General features: G+C 37.0%; 1 protein-coding gene across 2 annotated transcripts in view; it reads left to right on the top strand.

Moving 5' to 3' along the window:
• LOC129895538 (callose synthase 10) overlaps window positions 1-14,219 on the top strand; it is a 70,925-nt gene that overhangs the window by 54,490 nt on the left and 2,216 nt on the right. For both annotated transcript variants that reach the window (XM_055971260.1, XM_055971261.1), the window contains exons 37-49: window positions 513-632; window positions 1,068-1,183; window positions 1,268-1,351; window positions 3,395-3,507; window positions 3,860-3,912; window positions 3,989-4,165; window positions 8,461-8,508; window positions 9,584-9,742; window positions 9,859-9,972; window positions 10,053-10,141; window positions 10,222-10,380; window positions 12,947-13,049; window positions 13,440-13,559. In XM_055971260.1, coding sequence (XP_055827235.1) covers window positions 513-632; window positions 1,068-1,183; window positions 1,268-1,351; window positions 3,395-3,507; window positions 3,860-3,912; window positions 3,989-4,165; window positions 8,461-8,508; window positions 9,584-9,742; window positions 9,859-9,972; window positions 10,053-10,141; window positions 10,222-10,380; window positions 12,947-13,049; window positions 13,440-13,559 — 1,455 coding nt within the window. The remainder of the gene's footprint in view (window positions 1-512; window positions 633-1,067; window positions 1,184-1,267; window positions 1,352-3,394; window positions 3,508-3,859; window positions 3,913-3,988; window positions 4,166-8,460; window positions 8,509-9,583; window positions 9,743-9,858; window positions 9,973-10,052; window positions 10,142-10,221; window positions 10,381-12,946; window positions 13,050-13,439; window positions 13,560-14,219) is intronic.

Below are 14,219 nucleotides of genomic sequence, written 5' to 3'. Positions count from 1 at the left end.
TAGAGCACAGATGACTAACCAGTTGGAAAGCATTTTATGCTGAAAATTCATAAATGTTAGGATTGGAGTGGAATGACATGTATGCTGTGCTGAGAGTTTGAAGTAATTACTTTTTGGGTATTCCACTGTGAGGGTGTGTTATTCATGCATCTTGCAAACGCTTTTAGTAATTTTGACAAGTATTGAAGAGGTTATAGGAGAAGTAGATCACGGATGTATCAATTTTGTTTATTTGAGTGCATGTCTCGAAAAAAACTCTCCTATTTGGTAATCAATTCTTTATTATCTTACCAATGATTTCTTTTTTGTAAATATGATTGGTGAACTAAAACCATGGAGGTTCATGCCTTGGACCTGATAATGTGGTGTTTTCTAAATCCTGATAAGCCATGCTGATTTGGGACTGGGCAAACAGTCATTCTGGATTTAGGATGTATTTTGGCAATAATTGTATTTGATGAACCACTTAGATGGAATTGGCTTTTTTTCTTTTCTAAAAAAAACACATACAGGAAATATATTCAGTTAAGCTTCCTGGAGATCCAAAACTTGGAGAAGGCAAACCGGAAAATCAGAACCATGCTGTAATATTTACCCGTGGGGAAGCAGTTCAAACCATTGATATGAATCAGGTAAGTAATTTTCCCTCTTAATGCTTGTCTTATTAGGTAAATGTTGTTTTTTGGTCCAGAATGTATATGATTAGCTTACACATACTGAACATGCAATCAGGAATTCTTCATGTTTTTTCAATAAAAAGCGCATCTCTCTTAAATTATTGCTTTCACGACACCTTTGTCCTCAAATATTTGCGTGTCTGTGTATTTATGTGAATCGTGATTAATGTAATGCAAGTTACAGTATTCTTTATTTTGCGGTAAATTTGTATATTTTTGTAGTTCTAGTCTTGTCTTGCCAGCAGGAACTCATTTTGGATGATATATTTTTGTGACATTTAACTGTGAAGTGTAAATATAAATAAATAGAGGTTCAAAAAAATTAAGTAGAGGTTCTTTTTCATTTCCTTTTCTCCTCAGCATAAATATATTTGTCCCTCTCTAATTCAGGATAACTACCTTGAGGAAGCAATGAAAGTCAGAAATCTTCTGGAGGAATTCCATGGTAAACATGGGCTCCGACCACCCACTATTCTTGGTGTTAGGGAGCATGTTTTTACTGGAAGGTGAGTTTCTGTTGAATCTGGGATGAACTATCTTTCCTCCGATAATATTGTTAATCTACTTTGTATATATTTTCAACTGTGCAGTGTCTCTTCGCTCGCTTGGTTTATGTCCAACCAGGAAACCAGTTTTGTCACTTTGGGCCAACGTGTTTTAGCAAAGCCTCTCAAGTTAGTATCTTTTGACCTAGGTTGATCTTGTTGTCTAAAGTGAGATCACTTTAATAGAAATTCTCACTAGCATCAAGCATGTTATTGCTGGTTGATTCAGAATTGGTTTTGGTCATTTCTAGTTTTTCGTCTTCTCCTCGCATTTCATTATATATTATCAATTCAGATTACCTTGAGGTGTTAATACATGGTGAGAAGGTACTAATTCACAAATATAAATAGAAAGCTTTTGGAAATAGTGGCACCCATTGCTGCTCTACATTCTATGTTTTTCTTTCAGATTTTATATGTATCTGTCTTATTAAGAGCACTCTCACATTTCTTAGCCTTTGGGCTAAGGTTATAGTATATGTTCTTATCATGTTAGTCTACCAAGACTACAATTTTGGGTCCTAATAGATTCCTTGAAACTGTTTTATTTCGTACCAGTTACCAATGTAGTAAGCTGACGTGGCTAGTTTTAGGATCATAAACTTTTGTTTTTTGTAGAAGTAGTTTTACGTATTGGCTGCCGCCCCTGCCCCAACTTTTATTTCTTTTTTCCCCATTAAGGCTAGTAGTATGTATTGTCGGTTGGGGTATGTTGCACACAGGCACTAGAGAAGCTCCATCGTCTTTTGAAACATAAAGAGCATTTTCCTATTTTGTTTTAAGAAATCTGGGCATTCCCTTCAAGGAACCCGACATATTGGATGTTTGAATGATTTTTCTCCTTGTTTCAATGTTGACAGAACTAAACCAGTCTTTCTCACACTCTTTTCCGTCTATTTTTCTTTTTTTTGATAAAGTTAACTGGTATTATAGACAAGGAAATACACCAATAGTGAACTCCTGTAGTAATTACATCAGAAGTATAGAGGGAAAGTCAAAAAGAAACTAAGCACCTATCTCCCTCATAAACTAAGCTAAAAATAGGGAGGGTGATGTCCCCCGGCTTCTTAGGTACATTGTGGATACACCAAAAATAAAAGGTCACTAGGCAATTCAATTTAATGCTTTGGAATGGGATGCTCTTGTTCTCATAACATCTCTGATTTCTTTCCTTCCATATAGTCCACCAGATGCAAGCAGGGACAATCTTCCATCTCTCCCTGTGTCCTGACTTATTTCCATCTCTATTCCAACATGCTAACTTCTGCAGCATTCCTAGGCATGGTCCATCTAATACCCCTCAGGTTAATGAAAAAATTCCATCTCTTTTCGGTCTCTTTGGTTTTTACTCTTTGTTTATCAAAATCTGCAATGAAATAGTGACAGTTCATTGGCTACCTACTACAATTATATGTGCGTGGATGGGGTTGGTAGTACATGGGAATTCAGGGACTATACCTTATTTCTGTGAAGTCATTCTTTTTATCTCCTCCTTGTACACATTTTCTTGATAAATAAACAGTCTCTGACACATATATAATAGGTATATATCAGTGTGTCAGTCTCTGTGATTTTTTTTTTTTTTGGGGGGGGGGGGGGGGAGAGTTTGGTTGCTGTAGGATTGGCACAGTTTACCGTTTGCTATGCTTTTTCTTCAAATACGAAGAAGTGTTTGGGCATCTTTTCTTTCTTTCTTCCTTCTCCATTTTTAAAAAATTATGTACGTGAAACAAAATTGGAAAAAGACAAACTCTTGTACCAGTTGTGCAACTGTTGCAAGGTGAAACTCATGCACTGATTTTACAATTATTTGACCTGCCTAAACACATTAAGAAGCATGTGGCAAGAATCTCTGGTCTGTTCCCATTTCCTGTGCACGCCATTCTCTTACTATTAATAAACTGTTGTCGATAATTATCAAAATATAAATCTATTGTCTATAGGTAACAACCTCTCTACCTCACAAAGATAGGGGTAAGGTCTGCGTATATCCTACATCCTACCCCCCCCCCCCCGAAAGATCCCACTTGTGGGACTACACTGGGTATGTTCTATAAAATTATTGTTCAAAGCCAATCACTCTGCTCTCCACGAGTGAGCTTCTCTTGTACAAAGTTGCTTAGGTGAAAAAATCGGTCGGAAAAGTTTTTCATTTTTACAAGTGGCTTGCAGGGTTCGAATGCACTATGGACATCCTGATATCTTCGATCGAATCTTTCATATCACACGGGGTGGCATTAGTAAAGCATCACGTGTTATCAACATAAGCGAAGACATCTATGCCGGTAAGTTTGAGAGACTTGGCGTACTCATAGTAGCTCCTATTTTCCGCATTTCTCCTAATTGTTTTCTGTCTGGTTCCCATTGTTTGGTATATCTATAATCTGGACCACACATAGTGATCGGGTAATATTTTTCAGATCATGAAAACTAATAGAGCTACTTCACATGATAGTTCCTATTGTTATTTGGGCAGAGGATGACTTTCTGTGATGTTCAGCCAATAGTCTATTCGAATGGCAGTTTTTTCTTTTAAGCTGACAGTTCTATGCCTGTAACTTTTGTGGTGTTTTTTTCTTTTTTCTGAGGTATATGATTTTCTAGCTTTGTATCTGTGGTTTCCACCGTTCTTTGCAGGTTTTAATTCCACTTTAAGGCAGGGTAATATTACCCACCATGAGTATATTCAGGTTGGTTTAGTTGCACTTGCTTGCGTTTGATTAGATTTCTTTTTTACTATCCTGAAGGCTGTGTTGATGAATGTAGGTTGGAAAGGGAAGAGATGTTGGTTTAAATCAAATAGCTTTATTTGAAGGCAAGGTCGCTGGTGGAAATGGAGAGCAGGTTCTGAGCAGGGATGTGTACAGAATTGGCCAACTTTTTGATTTCTTTAGGATGCTCTCATTCTTCTTCACCACAGTTGGTTATTATGTTTGTACAATGGTATCAAATCTCTCTTGTTCCTTCTATTATTCCCTGTTTCCCAAGTTACTTGATCTATCCTTTTTTTGATGTCTCAGATTCTGTCCTGTTCCCATACCCCCCCCCCCCCCCCCCCGCCCTGGGACCGCAAAAAAAGAAGAAGATAGGCCATTACCTCACTTCTGGTCATGCTAGTCTAAACTAATTTTGTTGTTTTTTCCTCAACAACAACATACTCAGACTCTGTGTAATCCCATAAGTGGGGTCTGAGGAGAGTAGTGTGTAGTGTGTACGCCGCCCTTACCCCTACCTTGGGAGGTAGAGAGGCTGCTCAAACCTTTGCTACTGAAGTTATATGGCTGACTGGGAGGAAGGTAGGTTCAACTTATGGCTGCCCCATGGGATGTTCATTTGGAACTGTTTCCAATTGACTCAAGGAAAAATTGTCACGGCCCAAAATTCCATGTGACCGTGAGGGTATCCACCATCCCTGTAGACGAACCATGTTCCTTTATTAACCATTTAAAAAAAATGTTGAAGTAATATGAAACAAGCAATTAACTTTTATAACTGTAGAATAAAAGAGTCAAAATCTAAATCAACCCCAAAGGCTTGGTACTGGTACAAGAGCATCTATGAATACTATTCAAGTCGGAAAAATCTAAAACAACTGTCTAAAAGGAAATAAGCAACTAGCCTTGAACTTTACAACAACCTCGAATGCAAGTACACTTGAGTACCGCTAGTACATGGATTAGTCTCTGCACACAAAAATGTGTAGCAAGTGTAGAGTGAGTATAGGAAGCACGTGTACTCAACAAGCTATGATTACTGAACCTTCCTAGAAGCGATAACGAGATACAATCATAGCAATTCCTTTTTCCACAAATATAAATATACCATAAAATAAATTATTACACAGAGTTTATAGAATCAAGGTCAGCATAATAAAGTAAGTAAGGCATATATTGTCTGCAATCAGATAAACCACAGATGATATCACAGTATGCTTTAGATGTATCAAGTCAAATCAATATAACAACCATCTCAACACCATATCAATATGAAATGCAATGCAATGCACTGGCCAAAAAATCGGTATACACACTTTTTCAGCTGGATAGTCGGGACCCATGGGAGACTCATTAGGTCCATATACTCGTTGGACTCATTTTCTATCGGCATAATAATAATATGAATTTCGCAATTAATACAATGAGCAATATCATTCAATAATTATCATGCAACAATAAGAATGGTATGAATATGTATGAACAAATATAAATAACATGAGTTCATCAATCGAACCTATAACCAAGGATAATCAAGTTTATGTAATTCACAAGTATCAACAATTCAATAAAACCACAAGTCATGGAATACTAATTACCTATATTCTATTTGATGTAAATTTTTCCATATCATGGAAGTACCTGCATAACTGCTCGTTATCTAGTTTATACGGGAACCTTTTGTTACCCATTACCCTTACATTAATTTATTACATCAAAACTAACACTTGAAAGTATAAGGAAATCTCTACTTGCCTCAAATCGAAGCCCAAACATCAAATTACGAACTAGGGTAAAGCTAATAGACATATAAAACTAGTGCTATTATGGCCCTTCATAACGCTTTCGAATGATCAAAATTTGTTCAAATATACATTCTCCATATGAATACGAATTCAATGACACTCATATTGCTATATTTATTTTCTATATTTATTTTCGGTTCGAAAATTGAAACAACATAACAACATACCCAGTGAAATCCCACAAGTGGGGTTTGGGGAGGGCAAAGTGTACGCAAACTTTACCATTATCTCATGGAGATAGAGAGGTGGTTTCCGAAAGACCCTCAACTCAAATGTATCTACACCAAGAAAAAACAATAGATATAGCGTAGCGGCTAAAACGAAGAGCAATCTAAATTCTATCAAACCCAAACAATAACAGTAGCAAAATAATGTGATAATCGAAAAGCAATAGCAACACAACTATAAAGGCACGACTAGTCCTATAACCAACGTTAAACCGTTCTATCCCTACTAGCCTTCTTCCCAAACATGTCCTAGTTGATATGAAGTTGCATCATATCCTGTCTAATCACTTCTCCCCAATATTTTTTTGGTCTACCTCTACCCCTTCGCATAACCCCTAAATCCAACCACTCATACCTCCTAACTAGGGCGTCGATAGACCTTCTCTGCACATGCCCAAAGTATCTCAGTCTTCTTCTCTCATATTGTGTGCCAAAAAGGCCACTCCACCTTCTTTCGAATAACCTCATTCCTAATCTTGTCATTCCTAATATGCCCACACATCCGTCTCAACATTCTCATCTTTGCAACATGCATCTTCTATACATGTGAGTTCTTGACTGGCCAGCACTCCACTCCATATAACGACGACGGTCTAACCACCATTCTATAGAACTTATCTTTAAGTTTAGATAGTACCTTCTTATCACACGACACTTCAGAGGCAAGCCTCCATTTCATCCATATCGCCCCAATGCTATGCGCGACATCATCGTCGATGTCCCCACTACTTTGGATGATGGACCCAAGATATTTAAAGCATTCTGTCGTGGGAATAGGATGAGTGGCAAGCCTCACTTCCATGCTCTCTTCATCCATCGCAACACTGAATGTGCACTCCAAGTATTCTATTTTGGTCCTGCTCAATTTGAAATCTTTGGACTCCAAGGTTTGTCTCCAAATCTCCAACCTATCATTAACTCTGTCCCGAGTCTCATCAATCAATACTATGTCATCTGCAAATAGCATACACCATGGTACCTCCTCCTGAATAGACCGTGTCAGCTCATCCATCACCAAGGCAAAAAGAAAAGGGCTCAGTACAGATCCCTGATGAAGTCCCATCTCAACAAGAAAATACTCTGAGTCTCCTTTCACCATTCTAACCTGAATCTTGGCTCCTTCATACATGTCCTTTATCCCCTAATGTACACCATTGGGATACCTTTAGCCTCCAGGCACCTTCAGAGGACATCCCTTGGAACTTTGTCATAAGCCTTTTCAAGATCAATGAAAATCATATAAAGATCCCTCTTTCTTTTCCATGTTTCTCCACCAATCTCCACATAAGACAGATTGCTTCAGTAGTCGACCACACCGGTATGAATCCGAATTGATTCTCTGAGATGGACACTCCTCTCCTCATCCTCATCTCCACCGCTCTCTCCCAGATCTTCATAGTGTGGCTCAGCAATTCGATATCTCTGTAATTATTACAATTTCGGATATCACCCTTGTTCTTGTACAATGGAACTATTGTATCCACCTCCATTCGTCGGGTATCTTAGTATTTTTCAAAATAACATTGAACAACCTAGTCAACCACTCAATACCTCCCTTGTCAGTGCTCTTTCAAAAATCTATCGGAATCGGGACCGGTTGCTCTCCCCCTGCTCATTCTACTAATAGCACTTCTAACCTCCTCAACCCTCAAAAGTTAAATTTTCGGTCAAAGGTTTGAGTGAAAAAGTCAACTCTGCTCAATAAGGCATAATTCCCTATTCACAACCACCAAAAGATTCTGCTCGACGAGAGGATTTCAGTGTTTCTTCTTCTTTTATTTTTGTTTGCTTCTTTCTGCTTTTAGCAGACCAGCACGTTGATTTCTTTTTCTGTATTATTAAATTGGGTATTTGCCTTTTCTCTTTCTTTTTTTCCGTTTCTTAATTCTTTTTTTCTTCTATTTCATCATCAAATAGCCATTAAATTGTTGGTTATTATATTCTCCCCCCACATAAAATAACGTTCTTCTGGAACGTGGCCAAAACTTTTTGAAGTGGCAAGATATAAACAGTTCACTATGCACATCCCATTTGTACTCTCAAAATGAGCTATCATTCATCCCCGCAAATCATTAATCACATATAAAAGCTACCGGGAGGATTAAAATGGGGAAAACATGTAAAATTCATATAGTCGTTATAAAAAACATTACAGCTTTCTTTTCTGATCAGTAACTTAATTTAATATTTATTTTAGATGTCAGTCTAATGAACTATTGTGAGTCAGTTTTTTCTATAACAGACGGTGCAACATCAGGTCATAATATGATATTTGAAACAAAAGTATTGCTACTTATGTGCTTGTTTCATTCTAACATCTTCACCCATTCCAACAATTGCTTTAGGCACATTTCTCTTCTTAACTCCTATAAATGATCAGTCTAAACTATATTGTCCTACCTTCAAGGCTAGCTTTATATAATTTTAGACAGAAAATTATGTATCTTTCCTGTTGACTGGCTTTTCTCATAATTTTTTTTTCTTTATTGCAGATGACAGTCCTTACTGTGTACATTTTCTTATATGGAAGAGCATATCTGGTAAAATGTTTCCAACATGTCTCTTTTTCTATTATTCTAATAGTCTCTGTTGTTTGTTACTATTGTATGAGTGTGGAGTGATGTACATGCACTTTCTTGAGATGTTAAACTAGATTAATCTTGCCTCTTGTTGCACCACTGATACTTCTAACTTGATCTGTTGGTTCTATTAATATGAATCATGGTAAGGACCATTTAGAGAAAATAGATGAACTTACCAACTAATTCTCACAAAAAAAAAGTGAGAGAAGTGCAACGTTAGTGAGCTCTTCAGCTTTTCCTCTTTATATTTTGAAAGATAAAAATCTTCGCAAACATAGAGCCCGTTTGGATGGGCTTAAAAAAAGTAACTTTTATGTATGAAGTGCTTTTAGAACTTTGAAGTGCTGAAAGTTATTTTTATAAATAAGCAGTTGAGTGTTTGGATAAAAGTGCTTAAATGAGGAAAATGATGTGAATTTTAGGGTTAAAAGAATAAAAAGGGTAGTTTGGGAATTTAGTTAAAATATAAGGGATATAAAAGTAATTTCTATGGTCAAAGAAAATGACTTTAAGCACTTCGAAAAAAAAAGTTAGGAATCCTAACTTTTCATTTTTGACTGACTTTAAGAACTTTATGGCTTAAAGTTAGCATTAGGCAAACACGTCCAAAAGCTAAAAAAGGGCTTTAAGTTGGTTTTGACCAACTTAAAGCCCATCCAAACGGGCTCATAGTTTGGTCTGGGATGTTTGAGAACATTTATCTTTCCCTGGCGTCAGTCGTCTCTCTCTGACACAGTTAGATATATTTCTATGAACACATAAACCTTACAAAGATATCATTGAGAAAAAAGGATGGATAAAACTGCAGGTTTTAATTGTATTCTATGGAAGGATGAGGAACTTTATACACATGTTTAGATTTTAAACCATAACTGCAGCATCCTTATGTTTCACTGTTCATCCAATTCTACAACATGTTTTGATCCTTCAAATGAGATGGTATTTGTCTACAGTTATTAGACGGTTGCTGACAGTACTTGATTGCTCCTGCCTACCATTATATAAGTCTCAGCAGTTCTCTTATTGCAAGCAGGCTTTCTCTGGACTTGATGAAGGAATATCGAAGAGAGCTAAAATTTTGGGTAACACCGCACTAGATGCCGCTTTGAATGCTCAATTTTTTGTTCAGATAGGAATTTTCACTGCAGTTCCCATGATAATGGGTTTCATTCTTGAACTTGGTTTACTAAAGGTATGCATTGTATCTCGTGTTATCATATAGATAACAATGGATTTTGTCATTTTGTGTTTGCTTAAATTGGTGTTTCTAGTTATTTTGCTTTGCATTCACATGCACTAATTTTGCAGGCTGTCTTCAGCTTTATTACGATGCAGCTTCAGTTTTGTTCTGTCTTCTTTACTTTTTCTCTTGGGACCAGGACTCACTATTTTGGGCGCACTATCCTCCACGGTGGTGCAAAGGTAAGTGGGTTGTATGAATTTCACTCTGAAGGAACTTATACTAGGCACCAGAATAACCCATCATGTTACTTATAAAACAGTACCGGGCGACTGGACGAGGTTTTGTTGTTCGTCACATCAAGTTTGCAGAGAACTATAGGCTTTACTCCAGAAGTCATTTTGTTAAAGCGTGAGTCCTAGACCCCATTAATTTGATCTGTGAATTTTCTTCTGTTCCTAGAACTGTCATTGAAACTCTTCAATCCACAGGTTGGAAGTGGCTTTGCTTCTTATGGTATACTTGGCTTATGGTTACACGAGTAGAGGCACCACGTCTTTTATCTTACTAACTCTCAGCAGTTGGTTCCTTGTTATATCATGGCTATTTGCTCCTTACATCTTCAATCCCTCTGGATTTGAATGGCAAAAGTATGTTATTTCTTGTATTTACTGTTCTTTATGGAAATTTCTTCTATATGATTGCTTGTCACGACCCAAGCTATGCCCTCGGTGTGACACGATGATTAGAATTCCGAAGGACCCCAACCAAGCCTCTTAGCATATTATACATGAGCATACATAAGGTAAATAAAGCCATAAAGCTACACCATAGATGCGGATGTAAAGTCTCAATAGAAATATCTCAAAGAAAAGAGAAAAAACCCAACATCGAAGGATGCGTCAACATAGACTCCGTGAACATCTAACATGCCTCTACTAGTCTAGATGGGGGCATTAGACAAGCTCCTAGCTCACCCAATATAAAAGATAAACGTCAAAAGAGCATAAGGAAAAGATAAACTGTCATCAACAATGAGAAAGTAAATCTCAACTCTAGCTACGAGTGAGAGGTGCATGATCATCGGTCCCTAAATTATGATACAATGTAGGCCAGATTATGTGTTAGTACATGGAATACACTAAGTATGTGAGAAGCATGCATGAACAATAATTATAGGACATAAGCAATATGAACATGTGATGCATGACCAATATCTTAAAACATGAGTAAAACCTTGAAAACATTTAATCATCATAATCATGTGGTTAATGCATCAAAACATCATCATGAGAACTTATACCTTTTCATATACCTTGTTGTGGGATAAGATCTTTAATCGACATTTAAGACCATGTGAGCTATAACATGAAATTTGATGTACTCCCACACCGAGAAGGGAGAGGCTACTTGCCAAGGTGGACTCCGTGATGGGACCTTTCTTTAACATTGAGCTATTTTGTGGATCCACTAGCTAGGCCATATTGGCATAATACACCTATGCGGGCAACGTAGTTAGGGACTAAAGGTTGCTACTAGGATTCCCTTAGGTAGCTACTTTGGCTACCGGACCGAACCCTATCTTAAAGTCCCCTCAGTGCTTAGTCATTATCCTAACAGAATTCATGAAAACATGGTCATTAACATCATTAGGAAAGACAATAATAGATATCAATCCTCATCATAAAATAATCATAAGAGTAGCTCATTAACATGATTGATTCATAAGAATCCATGAGTTGGTGAGAAAAGCCTTTCACCTCTTTAACATGAGTGTGTGAGAATTACCTTTCACAACCATTGATACTTGCTTGGAAACATCATTGAAATCATGATTCATCATCATTCATTACTTTCATGAGTCATTCATAAGCCTTGATAATCATTCATAAATCATTGATAGAAATCCTTTGTAAATCATGATCATAAATTCTTGAAAATAATAAATAGTATGTATCCATGAAAATCAACTTGAAATCATGCAGTGTAACTTGAACTATGCATAATTTGATCAATAATCGATAAATCATAATTAAGATGACCCAATGCAACTTCATAAAAAATAGGGCTTAGAAGAAGAAATTCATAAAAGAGATTTTGACGAAAACCTTGGTACTCCATGGATGAAAGGATCCATAGGTGAATTCCCACATACATTGATCACTTTGAAGTCCTAAATGCAATGAATTGGAGACTTGACTTTGATTTCTCTTGGAATTTGCTAGAGAAAAAAGATGAACCTTGAGAGAAAGCTTTAGAGAGAAGATTTTGGGATTTGGGTGAATTCCCAGATACACCCCTTGAACTTAACTGAATCGGTCACCTTCACGAAAGACCACCACAGCCCGTGAAGCTCGCCGCGGATCGTGGTCCTGAGGGTAAGTTTGGCTTGGGGTAGGGTGCCACCATAGTCGGTACTGGGCTCCACGAACCGTGGATCCTGTCTTGGTCCTCAAAGGGACTTGGGGTCCTAGGGGTTTAGATTCACGGATGGTTTCACTGTCCGTGATACGCACCACATGCCGTAGACCCTTCCCCCTACTTCCCCTGTTTGTTGCCACTTATACGGCCCCTCCACGGACCGTGAAGATGAGTACGGCCCCTGATGGGTCTCGTGGTCCCTATCTGGTGCAGATTTTCTGTGATTTCCATCTAAAACTCCATTTTTCGACTTTCCAACTTCCGGGGTCTTACAGCTCTCCACTGCATCATTTTACACAAGCACCTGTTTTACTGTACCATGTAATTTTCAAACTGCTTTTTGCCAGAGTTGAGAACATTGATGAGATTTGGTACCATTATAGTTATACTCCCTTCCTACCATTTTGATTGACCCATTTAACTCTTTTCATAATTTTGGTGAAGAAATTCTGAAATGACGTATTAAATTTGAGTTTGGTAAAGAGATGGTAAATAAAAATAAGATTAGTCACATCATATTCAAAATAAGATAAAGTAGTTATATCATCTAGTATTGTAATTTGATTTTTTAGGATTGTTAAAAGTTTCAATTAAGGAAAGAGTTCATTCATGGATGGACCATAATAGCAAGTAATCAAAATATGTAATTACAGTAACTATCCTTTTAAACATCATAGTTGTCATCATTTTTTCCTTATTCTTTTGTTCACTTGTCAACCTCCAAATGTGATTTGTGATTCTGTTACAGCTGTTGATAATTCCGTGATTCTGTCAATACTTGTCATTATTTTACAGGACTGTTGAGGACTTTGATGATTGGACCAACTGGCTTATGTACAAGGGTGGAGTAGGTGTCAAGGGAGACGACAGCTGGGAGTCCTGGTGGGATGAAGAACAGGTCGACTTATGTGCCTTTTAATTTTAAATTTTGTTACTTAAATTATACCTTCATGAGCTCTCTTTTCCTTGTCAATTGCATTCTGGCCAGTACTGTATCAACCACTTGTCTCCTCTTTTTGATGCAAACAGTTTAGACATTTTTAAATTGTGATATTCATTTCTGTCTCCTTTCTCTGTACTCCCTCTGCCTAAAAGTAATATGAGGAAGTTTTAGGCTACCAGACCATTCCTAGGAAGTTGAATCATTCAATTGGAAGATGTAACTGCTTATGAGAAGAAAAAAAGGATCTCCCTCTCTCCTCGAAAAGAAACTTAAAAATGAAAAGAAAAGGAAAAAAGGAAGTTCTGGAAACTGCTCTTTCTATCACTGAAGTTTTTTATATTGCAGATTCATATCCAAACTTTGAGAGGACGGATACTAGAGACAATATTGAGTCTCAGATTTTTTCTCTTCCAGTACGGCATTGTCTATCAACTTCAGTTGACGGGAAAGGACACTTCCCTTGCGGTATGTTTTTGCATTAATTGCATGCTAAGTCAAACATTTAGTACTCTCTTCATGGAATGAACCAATGTCTTTGTAGCACTACAGTAGGTATTCCTTAATGTCAACAGTATAAAGTTTCTTATAATGGGCGTACATGGTTGTTTTTTATGTGAATATATTTAGGGGATATCCTTGGAATAAAAAACACATTCATAGTATACAATTTTTCTAATGCAAAACTAATGCTACTATGAACTTGTATATTTGTATATTTTCTCAGTGTGAAAGATCTAAAGCTTGTGTGTTCTTGGACATGCAATATAAGCATCCTAGATTACTTATGCTGATTCTTCCTCTCTTTTTTTTCATCTTTGGGGCATAGAAAAAAAACTTTTATTGGGTTATATGTCTATTGGATTTGTAGATAATGGGAGCTACTCTGGTTGGAATTGTTTTCTTAAATTTAATTTTCTCTTCATCTATTACGTACATTTCACTAAAAGCTAGTGAAGAATAGAACATATTCTACTAATTCTTTATTCAATTTGCAGATAGATAGGAATCATTTAAACAGGTTTTGCTTTAACGAATTTAATAAATAATTAGGAGAGTTTGATATCAGTGAAAGAAGACATAAGAACTGACCAGAGAAACTGAGTATGAGCCCGGGATGCCGCCTAC

Source organism: Solanum dulcamara, chromosome 7, assembly GCF_947179165.1.
Source record: "Solanum dulcamara chromosome 7, daSolDulc1.2, whole genome shotgun sequence".
In the NCBI taxonomy this organism is placed as follows: domain Eukaryota; kingdom Viridiplantae; phylum Streptophyta; class Magnoliopsida; order Solanales; family Solanaceae; genus Solanum; species Solanum dulcamara.
This window is presented reverse-complemented; position numbering and strand designations above follow the sequence as displayed.